Raw genomic sequence first — 17,487 nt, forward strand, 5'->3', positions numbered from 1 at the left:
GTCGGGGCTCAAAATTCTTGTCACAAACTTCAAGTGGTGAAGTCGAAGGACAGCAACATGTGGGACTACACATTCAGATACGTGACGCTGGACTTACTCAGTTCGTCAACAAAACTTGCTATTTCAGGCGAAGAACATGTCTCTCGATATCCAGCTTGTAGTAGATTTGTTCACATTTGGATCCCAGACCATCCAGGTTGAAATGTTATAGAATAGGAGAGATTTAGATGAAAATATCACCACTTACGTCTCACCACGTCTCACCACGTTTGCCTTCGGAAAGAGTGAAGTCAAGTGATCTTTTATTACGCGAGTAAAGTGAAAATATCTTGAATTTTCTTTATATTTTCTTTATATCGTTGTACACATATGACATCACAAGCTGTAGTAGAGTTCTCATCCAGCAGTGACTGAGCACAAACTTAAAAAATTCATAACGTTTGAACGGATTGTCTGATTTTCCTCAGACTCTTGCTGATGTGTTCTATTGATATCGTTACATTCACTCAATCCACATGTCTATGAAGATGAACTTGTCCTTTATGGAGGATTTGGTGATGTACCTGGTATCCTTATGGGGAATAATTTTCCTGGTATCGCATTGCAATTTGCTATGTATTTTTACACCACTGCTGCACAAACTATCTTTTGTGCAGCAGTTTTCTTTGAAGTGTACAGGATACCATTTGGAATGTTGTTCCACTGCTAAAATTGCTGATCATATTCGAGTGATTCCCTGCATTATCAAAAAGGTTAAGAATTGAAACAATACATATTGTACATTACAAATATCACAAGACATGAAACTCGTCACTGTAAAAGACGAGTTAGGTGATACGCTGGGAGTCATCAGATATCGGTCACCCGTAATTGACAACGAAAACAATGAAATATAGCGACTTTAAGTTATATTGCTGCAATAATATGTTAGTAAAGTCGAATTTTTTGTACCTTTATAATTCAGATCAAATTGTTTCTATCATGCAAACCACAGGGAAAGTCCCGTACGTGTGTCTGCGTGTGCAAGTAGGCCTAAGTAGATTAACTGGTTTTCTTAATACAGTGTATCTGTACCATGTCGTCCTTGACACGGACAAATTGGAACGCGACAATAAAGTGTTTCAAAGATCATCTTGACTTTAATATTGGTCTTTTCAAATATGAACTTTGACCCTTATTTGCATTGTATAACCAAAACTGCTATATATATCTAATCTTGTCATTATATAATGTGATCAGTTGGGAGAGCTCTTACAGCTACAAGCCTGTAAAATTTTCCAGCAGTAAAGCAATGAAGCGTCCAATACAATACAAATGAAAATACAGCGAGTGTGTGTCTTTACATGACAATGGGATTTATACCTGGACGAAATATGGTGCTATATTGTAACTACTTACTGACCCATTTTAACCCAAACTAGGCCGGGCTATTTAGGTAGATGATAGAGCCGGGGGGGCCTCCCAGGCCCCCCTCCAAATCTCGGCTGTCGACCGCGAGATCACAACGAAAATTGGCGCACATATTGCCTATGATGTAATCTAAAGTACCACGAAGTTAATTAAAAAAAAGATTATTATTTATTGTAAATTATGCTAATTTATACATAATGCATGAAATCAGACAATTTTGTATAAATCACTAAATAAAGCTCAAAACAGGCATATTTTTGGTGTAAATATTCTTTTTAGTGTCCTTAGCAAATGTAAGAGAAAAAAAAGTGCTCTCAGAAAAAATTTCTTAAGTATTTTATTGTTTTTTGAATTTACGTATTTCTCTGTTTTTTCGACTTTATGTTTTTCATTGTTTTTTCGTTGAAATTTGTCCGTGACATTGTTCCGAACAAGAAAATATGTTATTAATTGATTTTAATCAATAAAACCCCAAAATAATCATGCTTTTATGAAATTGGCCTGTAAGCACAGTTTGCATTGAAATTGTACACAAATTAATGTTTTTGAGCAATTTTTGGTCTGACATGCATGTGCATATTTATGCATAACTTCGGAACCGCGCGCCTGGGCATCGCAAATTTGGTGTCAAAAGATGCGGGAGACGTGAAAGAAAAAAGTCATGAAACTTTGCGACGATAGCTTTTCGCGATAGCGATACATCGCGTGGAACGTCGAGGGGGGGGGCCTCGGAGGCCTTTTCTTTGGCAGAACGACACACAACCCCTTCAAACACACTATAATTGGCAGGGAGGGACATGAAAAAGTTCATTACTAATACTAAACTTTGATGCCTTCCACTCATATGGCACAAGATACCTCTATAGCAACATAAAACCTGTCTACAACTCCGTTATTGAGTCAAACAATAACAACCTGAAATATCAAAGAGATGAGCGAGACGCTATACACCTGGCTTTGAGTTAATTAATTCAGTTCTTATTCCCACTTAAGTTGGTGTTATGTAAATGCACACATTCCCACCTACAGTATAACAAAAACAAACATAGCAAAAAGAGAAGAGAAAACAAGAGGTGGCAAAAGTTAAACTGCACAACTGCAATTTATAACCTTGCGTGTGACAAGTGAAGCAAATGTATCAGATGTTATAGCAATGTTTTTTTAAGCATAGACAGACAAATAGACGACAGACAATGTCAAATTTAAAAACCATCAACTTAATGTCAGAGAAGATGCTAAACAAGATGCATTAAAACTGTAACTTAAATCGCTGCTCTACTACTCGGCCACAGAACATCCACACAAAAAAAGAAAAGGTTAGGGGAAAGAAACAACTTTAAATATAACATTCTTGAATTAAAAAAGAAAGAAAAAGAAAATGTCCTCGTCAGGATAACAAAAGCGCCTGCACGAACATGCATTATATTTTCGATGGGAATACGGTCTTGATGCAAATGATCGTCTCATTAATTTAAAAGCAATGATTCCTTTACCACCACCAGTACCACACCACAATGACGTCTCTGAAATCAATGGTAGCACTCATGCACATGTGATTGCACCGTGCATGAACTTCCCTTTTCCTAAACTACCAGTGGAACGTGCCATTATTTATATCCCCGCCACACGTAGAGTGAAGGGGGTATATAGGAACCACCATGATGTTGGTCGGGCGGGCGGTCGGTCGGTCGGTCGGTCTGTTGCAAAATCTTGCCTTGCAAATTCCCCCTACAGTTTTGAAGCAATTTAAATGAAACTTAGGGGAAATGATGATATTGAGGTATAGATGTGCAAGACATGTTTTATGTGTTTGTCGGACAATGCATTGCGATGGTAACCATAATTTTACCAAAACCTTGTGGATTGAATAACTTCCATAGTATTTAAGCAATCAATTTCAAAATTGGTGTCTATGATGATCTGTAGGTGTAGTTATGGAAGGCACTCTTTGTGTTTGTACTTGACAAAGCGTTGCCATGGTAACCGCATTTTTTCTTCGAAATCTTGTGGAGTGAATAACTTCCACAGTTTGGAAGCAATTGAAATCAAATTTGGTAGGCATTATGGCCTTGAGGCATAGATGTGGAACACATAATTTTTGTGTTTGTCGGACAAAGCGTTGCCATGGTAACCATAATTTTACCAAAACCTTGTGGATTGAGTAACTTCCACATCATTCAAGCAATTAAAGACACTCAGTCGTGGCGAGTGGTTTGTGCGGCACGGAGACGAACGCAACACGCTGCCTCCCCCATTCTGTATCAAATGTAGTGACCCCCGAATGAAAATAGCGCTGGCTCAATGGGTCAGCGAAAATACGGTAGGCTACAAGAGAGCTCCCTGTGCTTATCTCCTAACCCAAAATGGCTGTCCCAGCGAGCCACGAAAGCTTCAGAATGGATGCACACTCTCAGTGCGCATGCACATGAAGAGAGGCCGAAAGAGCCACGCGTCTTCTGGCCTCTCTCCTCCAATCACCGCAGCTCGCGGTGACAATATTTGTGTATGATGCGTACACACACACGTACACACACACACACACACACACACACACACACGCCGCAGCGTCTTCTGGCCTCTCTCCTCCAATCACCGCAGCTCGCGGTGACAATGTTTGTGTATGATGCGTACACACACGCACACACACACACACACACACACTTGTCTCAGTGGTAGCATTGCGCAATTGCATGCACAAACTTCGGTCGTTCGGAGTTTACGTACCATTAGGGATGGCGATCGGCTGCCTTTAAGGTCAAATTTAGTATGTATGATGATCGGGAGGTATAGTTATGCAAGACAGCAATGTGTTAATATAAGAAAAATGTGTTGCCATGGTAACCACTCATTTTTGTATCAAATTGAACCATTTAAGGACGTTCCTCAGTTGAGTTTGTGCGAATCCTAGCTGCGCAGGTTTCAGTGACCTATAACAAAGAGCGTAGAAGCGCAAGCACGAGTGATGAGATGAGCAAGCTGAGCTGAGCAGCTGCTACTGTAGTGGTTCGAGCTAGAGTGTGGTACGTACGGATAGCCGACAGCTCCCCACCGCGGCCGTGCCGGGCGGCCTCGCTCGGCTCGCGTGCCGACTGTACAACTGTACATGTTACAATCTGTACATACTACGCAAAGTTCAGCGGTCCGAGCCGCATATACATGGTCATGGTAGCATAACACTGATCGACGGAATCGGGAAGCTTGGAAGTGGAACTGAGCTGTTTCCATTTTCAATCCATAGATCTGTTTTGTGACATGCAGTTCATTATCTGTTCATTAACATGGTCAAATCGAGTGCTAAGGTACCTAGGCCCTAGTCGGGGACTACTAGTCTACTAGACTAGGTGTTAAAAAAACAATAAAAAACAAAACAAAACAACAGCAACAAAACAAACATAATAGATGACACAAATTTCATCTTTAGGTCTAACAACTAAAAAATCTCTGTTAAATCTAAATGAGATCTAAACTTGTCATAACTAATACAAAATATTGTTTGTTTGTGTTTTTTTTTTTCTTTTTGGTTACAAAATACAAGGTCACGAAAGTATTACTAAATATGTATTTATCACTTTCACCATTCAGATATTACTAGTAATTTTTGATTACCAAATCTGGTGTAACAAAAGGAGAATCAAAGAATTATTTTTTTGTTCGGGGGGGGGGGGGGGGGTACTCAAGGTACATATCCATAGTTCACAACACGGACTTTACCAACCACTGCAACAACCAACACATGTAATCTACAATCAACGTCATTATATAAAGATTTGTTTTTCTAGGAGGACCGTCAGACTAATGCCAAAACTCCCATTTCCTTATATTTATTCGTGTTCCTCCATTATAACTTTCTGCACATGGTTACAGCAAGTGGGTAAAACAAACAAACAAATGTTAATGTGGAGTTTTCCACGCTTGCGTCCATACGATATCATTATGGTTGTGTAAGGGAAATAACAAAAACGCACACGGACCTTCCTTTCTGAATATTTTTCCACCATATCACTGCAATTGTGACACGTTTTTTGTTTTTTGTGTTAAAAAAACAGAAAGAAAGAAAAGAAAATGGGGTTTTGAGTGAACCGCATGAGATTCATGCATCCTAGCAGGGTATATCCCTGCATTGGTTCCTGACCAGATTTGGGGGTCTTACGATGATTTCTGTCGCAAGGAGGCTCTGCTAGCACAAAAGCGAGCAAATGAACCCCCCATTTTTACAATTGTTTTGCATTAAGTAACCCTTCTTCTACAATTTGATAAAGTTTCGTAAAAATGACATGGGTTTTGTATGTACAGCATGACATTCATGAACCCCACCTAATCAGGGCACCCATGTTAGGTTTATAACCAGATTTGGGGGTCCTATAGGATGATTTGTATCATATGGGGGTGCTCCCAGCACAAAAGCTAGCACATGAACCCCCACTTTTGATTGTTTTTCTGGAATAAGTAAGCCTTCTTCTACAATTTGGTCAAGTTTCGTGAAAATGACATGGGTTTTGAATGTACAGTGTGAGATTTATGAACGCATCCTGCCAGGGCATCCTTGCATAGGTTCCTGACCAGATCTTGGGGACTTACGATGATATATGTCGCATGGGGGCGCTGCTAGCACAAAAACGAGCGCTTGAACCCCCACTTTTGATTGTTTTTCTGGAATTAGTAAGACTCTTTCTACAATTTGGTCAAGTTTCGTGAAATTGACATGGGTATTTAATGTGCAGCATAAGTTTTATGAACCCACCCTGTCAGGGCATCCCTGCATAGGTTCCTGACCAGATTTTGGGGACTTACGATGATACATAGGGCCCAAAACCACTATTTCGGCACAATTGAACAATCACAAAACGGGAAAATTGAAGTTGTTAGAATAGGTTTCATTTTTATACCAATCCACGAGACAAATATTCAAGTTTGTAGTTGAAAAATATGAACACATAGTTTTGCTTTATTTTAAAGGTGTGATAATTTCTTTCATGGGGCATAAATTTCATCATGTAACATACGTTACCATGTCATTTTATTTCAAATGCATTAAGATTGGATGCTACATTCTATGATTGAGATAATTATGCGTCAGATGTGAAGTATACCATCGGCTGCCATGTTTGTAAATGCTGCCTGCAGATGGGAAGGATGGCAAATGACCTGTATGCTATACTGAACACAGCATGTCCTATTGTGTTAAACCTTAGACAGGTAATGTTAATTTGTTTTCTCAATAATTTGACGTCAGACTTTCTTCAGAAAATATTTTCAACATTTATCAGTCCCAAATTGCCAGCTAATTCTTGAGTATCATCGATGAAACATGTGAAACTATGTGCGCAAAAATATAGTCGTTAGATTCCACGTAACGTATGTTTCACGTTAATGTAATGTAAGTTACAAAGACAATACTACTACATGTGCAGCAAATTTTGGAACATTTTCTTTTGTTTTTTTTTGTATATATTCTTACACTAATTTCTCTTCAACTCTAAGTGAACGAATATTATAACACGATGTCGCAATATTATGGCGATACAATTCTCAAAAATAACAATTAAAATAGTTGTAAAACTGCAAGACTTTATAACATGTCCTCGTATAAACTCTTCAGTAGAACAGTAATCTGTAACTGTTGATATTTTGAAGACAATTGGCTTCATACTTATGAATTTGTGGCATTGAAATGATAAGAGTTGGGAACATGCTGTTTCGTGCCTTAACGGATGAAAATATTGTCATGATGTCCGTGTAATATAAAACGAGTGGTGGGTAACGTAGGTTTCACTTTAATTTTATCATAATGAAAGTTTTCGTATGCTTGATGTCTTGTGAAAAAAAAAAGAAAGAAAAGAAAATTGAAGAAATATTTATAAAAAAAGGCTTCAGCTCAATTCAATGCTGCCAGTACAAGCCCAATTTCATGTTTGTTTGTTTTTTATTTCAAACGGGGGAGGGTGAGTCCGCGATTCATTTTTATGCCTCCGCCACGAAGTGGTGCCGGAGGCATTATGTTTTCGGGTTGTCTGTCCGTCCGTCCGTACGTCCGTACGTACGTCCGTCCGCTTTCATTTACGCGATAACTTGAGTAATGTTTACTGGAATTTTACCAAACTTGGTCCAAGTATGAAGTATGATGGGGCAATGATTTGATTAGATTTTGGGTGAAATCGGCTAAAGGTCAAAGGTCAAGGTCAAATCATGAAATTGTATCTGTTTACGCGATAACTCAAGACTGGATGGAGCAAATTTCACTAAACTTTGTTGGAGGATGATGTATGATGGGACAATTACTTGATTAGTTTTTCAGTGAAATCGGACAGAGGTCAAAGGTCAAAGATCAAGGTCAAATCCTAAAATTTATCTGTTTACGTGATAACTCAAAACTGGATGAAGCAGCTTTCACCAAACTTGGTCCAAGAATGATGTATGATGGGACAATTAGTTGAGTAGATTTTAGTGACATTGGCAAGAGGTCAAAGGTCAAAAGGTTAAGGTCAAATGCTAAAAAAGTTGCTATTTCCCCCATATCTATGCAATGCCCGCAGTTATTTTCTTGAAACTTAGTGTAGACATGTACTACTGCGTAAAGATTCTCCAGAGAGAGTTTCATGTCATAAGGTAAAAGGTCAAAGGTTAGGTGAAAATGTTGCAATATCACTTTTCTCGCAAATGGTTTAATGTATCTTCATGGAACTTGGTACATATGCATGTACTGACTGGCAGGGATTATCTAGGGAATGTAGGGGTCATGGGTCAGTAGTCAGGGGGTCAAAGGTCAAGGTCAACTCCTCAAAATGTTACTATTTCCCTCATATACTAGTATATGCAATGATTGCATTATTAGTTTTAAAATTTAATATATGTACATGTATTACTTAATGGAGATTCTCTTGGAAATTTCCAGCCAGAAGGTCAAAGGTCAAAGGTTAAGGGTCAAAGGTCAGGTTTAAATGAAAAAAAAAAAGATATATTTTGTACTGTAATTACACTCTTTCTTCATACCTTGAAAATTATACTCAATGCATATAAACTTATAATAAGGTCGGTCAGAAGTCAAGTAAAAATTTTCAATTCCCCAAAAATGTGTACCTGCACTCTTTAATAGACAATTATAGCAAACCCAGTTCGTGGAAAGTGAACATTCAAGATATTTCTGACAAACCTGTTATTTCGATATTTTGCCAGTTATGTGAAACTGTCATCGCACATTGTAAAGACATTGTACTATACACCTATTGGGAGAATCATGCATTATGGCGGAGGCATCAGTCGCCATAGCGACATTTCTAGTTTCTTTTTTATTTCCTTTTGTTTATATTTTGACTGCTGGCAAAGGGGCGGGGGACCCTGAACCCCCACCCCTATAATTACCCTGATATGGTAGGGTGAAAAAAAAAAAAATGTGTGACTTTGCTTCTTTTCTTTGTTAACTATGAGACGAACATAAGTTTTTTTTTTCTTGAATCTTTGCTTAGAGAGATGCTTTTTCGCCATTCTGATTACAGCTTACACGTTCCCTATATATGGGGTTTTAATCCTAGCACTGCTCTTCCCCATTGCAACTGTATTAACTTCAACGAGAAGGAAGAACAAAAAATGTCAATGTCTTAAACATATAGCTAACTGAAACATATATTACTATAATTACTATTATCATTATCATTATTATTATCATGTAGGCCTGATCTATGATGGTAACAATAATAGTTGAAATTACATTTCTCTAATGCACTGTATTTTTGTTGCCTTTTCTTCATTCAAAATGTGTTTTTCTTCACTTTGAGATCATCAACGACATTACGACAGAAATTTGAGTTTATTTTCTCCGTTAAAAATAGTCAGGGAGTAAGTCACCATATTGGTTTATGATAAGCAAAGATAAATATAATTGAAAAGACGTATTTCCCTACAGAATTCCTTCAACAATAGTTCTAGAACAATTAAATGTTATTTTTATCCACGCACATTCTCTAAAATATCCTTTTTCAATGACATGAATTGATGAAACTTACGTTACCATAACTAGAAACTTACGTTACTACATTAATGCAGGGACCTGGTCCACTAGTTTTGAAGTAGAGATCTGTGTAATCTCTAATTTTATTAGCTATTCATTGAATTTTCTTAAAACAATGTTAAATTCATTGCTTATACCTGAAATATGACATCATTAAAGCCAAGTTGAACATCAATGCCCACCAAACAATTTTTTAAAAAGATACTTTGATTATGTCCCCTTTTACTTCATCCTCCAAACAAACAAGAACATACAGCTGTAAATGAATTTGATATGTTTTGACGTAGAAATTCATCAACATCATAACTGCAACAATTAAATTGTCTCAGATTAAATGGGCTTTTCCGTAGATTGCCTGTTATTAACATGACAACATCTTGAAACTTACGTTACCAAAATTTGAAACATACGTTGCTTAATAAATTGAGTGATTTATTTCAAAAGAATAAGCCTGTACAGCAAAGTAATTACTGGATTTTTACGGTGGAATATACTGACTTAATAAACACACAATAAACAGAGGTAAAGCATGATTCTATGAAAAACAACAACACATTTCCAACAATCAAATACTAAGTTTTTCAACACATCATGTAAAGGTATTTTTCGCGCTGCCAATGCTCAAGATGCCAGTAAAAGAGGTTGCTGAGCTATCCCATGACCTCAAATCGATGGCACAGATTCGAGAAATATACATTTAGGTGGTAATTAATGGTGTAATCAGGCTTTCTGTCATTTGGTGGTAACGTAAGTTACATCACGTATGTTACACTTGTGTATTAAATCGTATAAAGTTAGCAACATAATAATGAATCTTTTGCCACCCATGGGTATGAGGACAATCTACTCCATAAGTCACAACTCTAGAACAATCATTCAGAGCCATGCACCTTCATACTTTTTACAAAGATGGTAATGTATGTTACTTCTCTTAAATCTACCTTTTTAAAATCTATATTTGCGAGATTAGCAGTCGCATGTCTTTTGAAGCTGAGTGATGAAATATTTTTTAACATAAACTTAGACCCCTTTTGGTCAGAAAAAGAATACAATTGTGTAGTATTCATTGTAATAGCATTACCAAGTTTGCAGTACAAAGATGGTAACGTATGTTTCAGCAGATCTGGCGACACATTTCCATCAGGTATTTTGTTGTTAAAGAATGATAAGCTTATAAAGTTGTGTTAGGTTTTTATAGAATGTTCGGCTACTTTTCTGAAACTGTGAGTAAGCTTCTTCTTTATGCTCATATTTTCCCACAAAGTTGAGAAAACATAAAAAATAATCGTTGGCGTCATGCACTTTTGAGCCTGTTGGCCGAACTTAACCCTCCACCAATGGCTTAGTGGTACAATCTCGCCTTCGAAATGATTTCATTTTTTGTCTATATGTCCCTTGGCATCACATAAAATCACAGGAACATTTTGAAAGAGCTTTTTATCTCTCCTATGTGAGAAGGAACATAAGCGACACAATTTTTGACCAATTGCGCCGAAATAGTGGTTTTGGGCCATAGGGGCGCTGCTAGCACAAAACAGAGCACATGAACCCTCACTTTTGATTGTTTTTCTGGAATTAGTCAGCCTTTTTCTACAATTTGGTCGAGTTTTGTGAAATTGACATGGGTTTTGAATGTACAGCATAAGTTTTATGAACCTTGTCCTTTTGCTCACCCCTAACAGAAAACGTCGATGAGAAGGATTTGAGAGATTTCGTGTTTTCTGCCGCGTGAGGGCGCTGCCTGCTCAAGAATGAGAGTGTAAACCCTAACTTTAAAAACTTTTCCTCGTTTTGGGTACCCTTTTCTGCAATTCTTGCAAATTTGGAGAAAATAACGTGGATTTTGAAAGAATTATGGGGATTTAAGTTTGTCATTGCAGATTTTGTTGCCAATCATGGTCTTGATCCTGTAACGCTACCATTTTAGTACAGGACGGTAGATTAGTTAATTCTTCAAAGTCCTGTAGAAGAAAAACAAGCACATGAACCTACGGTTTTATTTACGTATTTGGGCTTCGGATGGGTCAGAGTTACGGTATGGAAAGTTTGAAGAAAATGACATGGACTTCACTGTAACTGAGGAATGTCCTTAATCTATGAAGGTGAAATTTTGTGTATGTGATGCTCTTTAAGTGTAGTTTTGCAAAATGTCCTTTGTATTTGTATCGGACAATGCATTGCCATGGTAACCGCATGTTTTTCTTAAAATCCTGTGGAGTGAACTTCTTCCACAGTTTTCAAGCAATTGAAACCAAATTTGGTAGGCATTATGGCCCTGAAGTATAGATGTGGAACACATAATATTTGTGTTTGTCACACAAACTGTTGCCATGGTAACCACAATTTTACCAAAACCTTGCAGATCGAATAACTTTTCCATCATTCAAGCAATTAAAGTCAAATTTAGTACGGGTATGTATCATGATCTAAAAGTGTAGTTTTGCAAGACACCAATGTGTGAGTTTTAAAGGACAAGTTCACCTTCATATTGTAGACATGTAAGTTGAGTGAATGCAGCTATATCAGTAGAACACATCAGTGAGAGTTTGAGGAAAATTGGACAATCCGTTCAAAAGTTATGAATTTTTGAAGTTTCTGCCCAGTCACGGCGGGATGAGAAGACTACTATAGCTTGTGATGTCACATGTGTACAACGATATAAAGAAAGAATAAAGAATATTCAACATATTTTCACTTTTCTCGCATAACAATAGAACACTCGACTTCTCTCTTTCAGAAGGCATGGAGAATAATATTACCCATAACATACATCGGTGACAAGTCGAAGAAATGTGCACTTTATTCAAAAAGTAAAGTTTTGTGAAATTCTCTTTTTATTTTCCTTATATCGTTGTACGCATGTGACATCATACACTGTAGTAGTCTTCTCATCCAGCAGTGACTGCGCAGATACTTTAAAAATTCACAACTTTTGAACGGATTGTCTGATTTTCCCCAAACTTTCACTGATGTGCTCTACTAATATTGCTGCCTTCACTCAATCCACATGTATATGAAGGTGGACTTATCCTTTAAGGAAAATGTGTTGCCATGGTAACCACTCATTTTTGTATCAAAATAAACCATTCAAGCTATGAAGGTCAAATTTGGTGTGTATGATGGTCTTTAAGTGTAGTTATGCAAAATGTCCCTTTGTTTGTATCAGACAATGCATTGCCATGGTAACCACACTTTTTACCCAAACCTTGTGGAACTCAGTGTCAACTCTGTTATTGTACAGTAAACTAAAATTATTCTGTTTCCAATTCGACAAGTGCACAAACTTGGTATTAACGTCATTACCCTCATGACATCACATACTATAAAGCGACACTAGGGGCGGGGGTATTAATCACCGTCAGTGATAATTTTAGTTATATTGTGTAATTCAATCAGTAGTGATTGACTTTAAAGAAGAAAGATAATGCAACAAATTGAATGCTTACCACATTGCTTAGGGTGATTCCAGTTTGATACTGATCTGTTCTATTGTCCCAGATGCCAACAATACATATCACCTACGGCTACTATTGAAACAGCCATGACAAAAATAAACGACAGAGAACCCCGTCATACGCACTACACTTGGCAGGGTGTGGCACGAAATACCTCATATACTATAGATCAATATCAAGCCCATTCCTTCCCTGCCTGTCTCTAACTCCGTTATTGGGTCAAACAATAACCTGGAATTTCAAAGAGATGAGCGAGACGCCATACACCTGGACTAGAGTTAATTAATTCAGTTCCCATTCCTGCTAGTTATGTAAATGTACACGTTCCTACCTATCCTGTTACAGTGTAGCAAGAACAAATGAAGAGAAAAGGAAAGAGAAAATGAAAGGTGGCAAGCGGGGCACTGTTTCAAGGGGCAATTTACAACATTACGTGTGACAAAATTAATGAAGCAAACCCAACCTCTAAACTCCGATACAAAACAAGGGAAATAGAGTAGCTGTGTTTAGCGGATTGCGTATACTTGATGAAATAATACGATAAATGACATCGGAGTGAAGCTGAACTGCCGAAAAAAAAGAAAAAGAAAGAAAAGGAAAAAGTCCTGCGGGACTCAAACTTCTCGCCTTCCGGTATGGCATTATGAACACGCAGCGCGCTAAGCGATTATGCCACACGGGTCTCCTGAAGATCGTGTGAGAAACTTAAATCTATATACTATACACAACACAAATTTACTTTGATATTGAAATTTTTGGCGGTATACGTCTTCAAGTGACTGTGATTGACTGTGATGGCGCTATTCAACTTCCCACAACTGGCTGCGTGGATTCGATCAATATACAGTTCCAAAGATAAATCGGGAATAATTTCGTCCGGATTCCATTCTCATTTTCAGTTTTAAACTACAAAATTGTCAACATGATGTGGATATTTGAAAAAATAAAATGCGTGATTACTACAGCTTATTGTGTCAGCCACAATATACTTAAGTTTTAAAAGATAAAGAGCAAAATCAACCGAGATACAGGTGCTAGAACGTTGTCAAGTCAATGCATGGTTGTGAAAAAAGTCACCTCCCATAGACATAACACGTAAATTTGGCTGATTTTGAGTCTTTGTCTTTAATCACAATTTCCAGTATGATGATGTCATCAAATTGCAAAACAATGACATGGACTTAAAAGGGAAATCTTCAAAGTACAACATTGCATGAATTTAGGATGATATTGAGCTAAAACAACAGAGATACCAGCAAATGAATGTCAGAAACAGTACCTCAAAAAAATTAATTCCAATTTTTTTATTTCAGTTGACGATATGATGATGTCATCGAGTTTTCCTCGAAATATTGATACTTGAAATGTTATTTACAATTCGTATGCTTTTGTAATATGCAATAAAAACATAGGGTTGCGGAACGTTTTAGAGAGTTATGGCGAAATAAACAAAGACATGTTTTTTCTCTATATTCGTACATAGACGCGCGCGCGGAATTTCAACTTTGACGCCAGTGCATTCCTTTGTTAGAGATCAAAATCGATCGGAAACCAATGGATATTCTTACTCGAAGTATGAGGAATCCAAATCAGTTGAAAAAAGTGCATTTTCATGTTGCTTACACGCTGTGTGTGAGAAGACACGCAGACGGACGCGTATGCGCTGAATTTTTTGAAACGCTTTAGATTGTCTGAAACTTCGAGATTTCCCATTGGGAAGTCGTTTTGAGCATTTTAATATTTTGACGCGCGCATATGCGCGCATCATGATTACCTGGGTAATTAGCATAGTATAGGACGATCAATTGTGACCTGAACTTTATATCCACCGAAAATGATACAGAAATGACATTTAGTTATGAAGTTATGTTCGATCATGTGACATTGTCCGAAAATCACAAAATGGCGCCTAGATGACGTCAGAGATATGTTATCGTCATGAAAATGTTATTGTCGCTAGATATTGTCATGAGATAGAAAATTTCATGTTTTTCCGTCTTGTCATTGTTGAGATATAGACGACACAAAATGTGGCAGAAAGAAAGAAGAATAAAAAGAAAGAAAGGAAGATTTTGACAAACACAATAGGTGATACGCTGATAGCGTATCACCTAACAAGTACATTAAGGATTTGAAAACTCCACAAAGGAATGTGTGTGTGAGTTGCAAGTTTTCTATGCATTGAGTTCAACAGTGGGTGGCATGAACTTGAAACTTTAAGTTTCAGCTCTGTGTTTTTCTGCCATACACAAGTTTCTGATCTGACATACATTAGAAAATCAGCACTGTCTTCACACACACTCATGAAGAAATTTGGGCCCAATTTTCATATTTTCATCTTCCTCCTTAAAACACACGGTCAAATTTATTACCAAACTTGGCAGCTATTATCGCTAGGGTAATAGAACATTGTATGGGCACGATGCCCCCACTTCCTGGGGACCCCTAGTTGACCCCCCCAACCCCTCAAATTAGAGACCCCCCCCCCCCCCCACAAAAAAATAAAACAAAACAAAGCAAAGCAAAAACAAAAAAGCAAAAAACAAAGCAAAAACAAAAACTAAAAACAACCAAACTCCTTCTATAAAGCCAAAATCGCTCTCAATACAATCATGTGAGTGCACAAGTTTGTTTTTAGCGGATCCTGGACTGCATTGGGGACCAGTTTCACATTTACATCTTTTTGAAAATGCATGGTCAAATTTTCTACGATTTTGGCAGGTACGCTGTCATATAGCCAGTGTGATAAGATGTACAAATGGACACCATGACCCCCAGGCCCTCAAACCCCTCCCTCCCCCCCCCCCCCCCCCCAGTCTATGTTCTAAGTCTGTATAAGAATGCGTGGAGGATGAACTGCCAATACTCAGGTTAGCGCTAGACCCCTGGGCCTATAATTAATCTTGCATACACAATTACCAAAATACTTCAAGTATCATGAAATCACACACATTGTGTATACTGACAGCCTCTGTTCCAAATAACTCCATCAAGTGTTTTTAGATTAGCATAATTTTGATTACTGGTAGGTGCCTGGGTGTTCTCCCTGTTTGATTTTTATTCAAAAGAGAAAGGGAGCTAGAAAGAGTAAGGGAGATGCATACAGGTGAAAAAAGAAATGAATTGTATTTTTACTATTTTTAGTACCATCCACTTGTTCAAGATCATCATACTTCAACTGTATTAGTGTGTTCGATATTTATTACATGATGTCCTATTTAAAAAAAAAATGTAGTATCAAGAAGTATTTATGAGATATTGTTTTCTCAGTGCAACAAGGTGGCCAAATGTGTAGATTCATTTTGGCAAAAATGTGTTTGGGTATTTCAGATATTTTCCTGCTAGACTTACTAATAAAATACAGAGTACTAGTGATCGCTAATATTTGTCTCTGTTCACACTGTTGCAAGTATTCATAATTAAACTGGCATTTGTATTTCCAACTTGCTCTTGGACCATTCAAATAGGAAAATATTCAATTTGGTGATTTGACACTGATCATAGTTTTTCTTTCTTTATTGGATTGAGAAAAAGAAAAACATTTTAATAGGTGAGTGCTGTACATGCAATGTGAAAAAATAGATGGCCTGTAAATCAGTGGTGTTAATGGTGTTTTGTTTTACTTTCTGTCATTTTGATCTCTTCTATTATTCACTTCCATTTTAGGTTATCATTGCTGCAGAGCTATTAAAGAATGCTGATGAACTTGTGAAACAGAAGATCCACCCAACTACCATCATCAGTGGATATAGATTAGCTTGCAAGTAAGGAGGTCTAGCGTGTCTGGTCTTAGCATGGAAGAATGATATATTTTTGTTATATGTGTAGTTGGATGTTCGTAAGATCATTGATGTAATCAGTGATGCTACTCTGAAGTCATGCAGCTTTATAGCTTATAATTTTGTTATTTTGCCTCAAATTAAAAAGCTTCATATAATCACAAGTAATAAGTAATATTTCCTTCAGAAGCTTAGTCAAGATTGATTTGTAAAGAGATTAAGTGAAATGGATTAGGGATATGAAATTAAAATTGTACTCTTTGATCTTCAGTGATGTAATGAAGTGCTACTTTTGATTTCACTGTATCAGTCAAATTCACTCTTGATATGAAGAGAGATTAAGTGAAATGGGTAAGTGATAAATAGGAAATTAAACTTGTCCTCTTTGATCATCAGTGATTTATGGAGAGACTCTTCCCATAAGTAATATGTAGAAAAAAAAAGAACAAACAAACAGAAAATGTCCAGTGAATGGCATCTGGTAGAATAAATTGTGGAGATAGAGCCAAATACACTGAAGCTAAAGACCCTTCATTGTTCTTGACTTGGAACTCTGCAGGGAAGCATGCCGTTACATCCAGGAGCACCTGACCATCAGCACAGATGAACTGGGCAAAGAGAGCATCATCAATGCTGCCAAAACTTCCATGTCTTCAAAACTTATTGGGAGGTGAGATGAAGTTTCAAGTGTCCAGCAGCTGTAGATATGGTGGAATGTCCTGCCTTCCTCAACAAGTATTTGTTTGCCATTACAAACTTTCACTAGCTCCTAGCATTTACTCTGGTTACTGTATCTTGTTGTACCCCACCTTCAATTGGGGAAAAAAAAAATCTCGGT

The 17,487-nt window shown here is 37.4% G+C and overlaps 1 protein-coding gene across 1 annotated transcript in view; it reads left to right on the forward strand.

The window, feature by feature from the left end:
* LOC139722752 (T-complex protein 1 subunit alpha-like) overlaps window positions 1-17,487 on the forward strand; it is a 107,226-nt gene that overhangs the window by 35,761 nt on the left and 53,978 nt on the right. Inside the window, exons 4-5 of the mRNA XM_071634036.1 lie at window positions 16,537-16,634; window positions 17,209-17,319. Of these exons, the coding sequence (XP_071490137.1) occupies window positions 16,537-16,634; window positions 17,209-17,319 (209 nt within the window). The remainder of the gene's footprint in view (window positions 1-16,536; window positions 16,635-17,208; window positions 17,320-17,487) is intronic.

This window comes from Diadema antillarum, unplaced genomic scaffold, assembly GCF_040938485.1.
Source record: "Diadema antillarum isolate AM-2024a unplaced genomic scaffold, OU_Dant_1.0 scf00000170, whole genome shotgun sequence".
NCBI classification, from domain to species: domain Eukaryota; kingdom Metazoa; phylum Echinodermata; class Echinoidea; order Diadematoida; family Diadematidae; genus Diadema; species Diadema antillarum.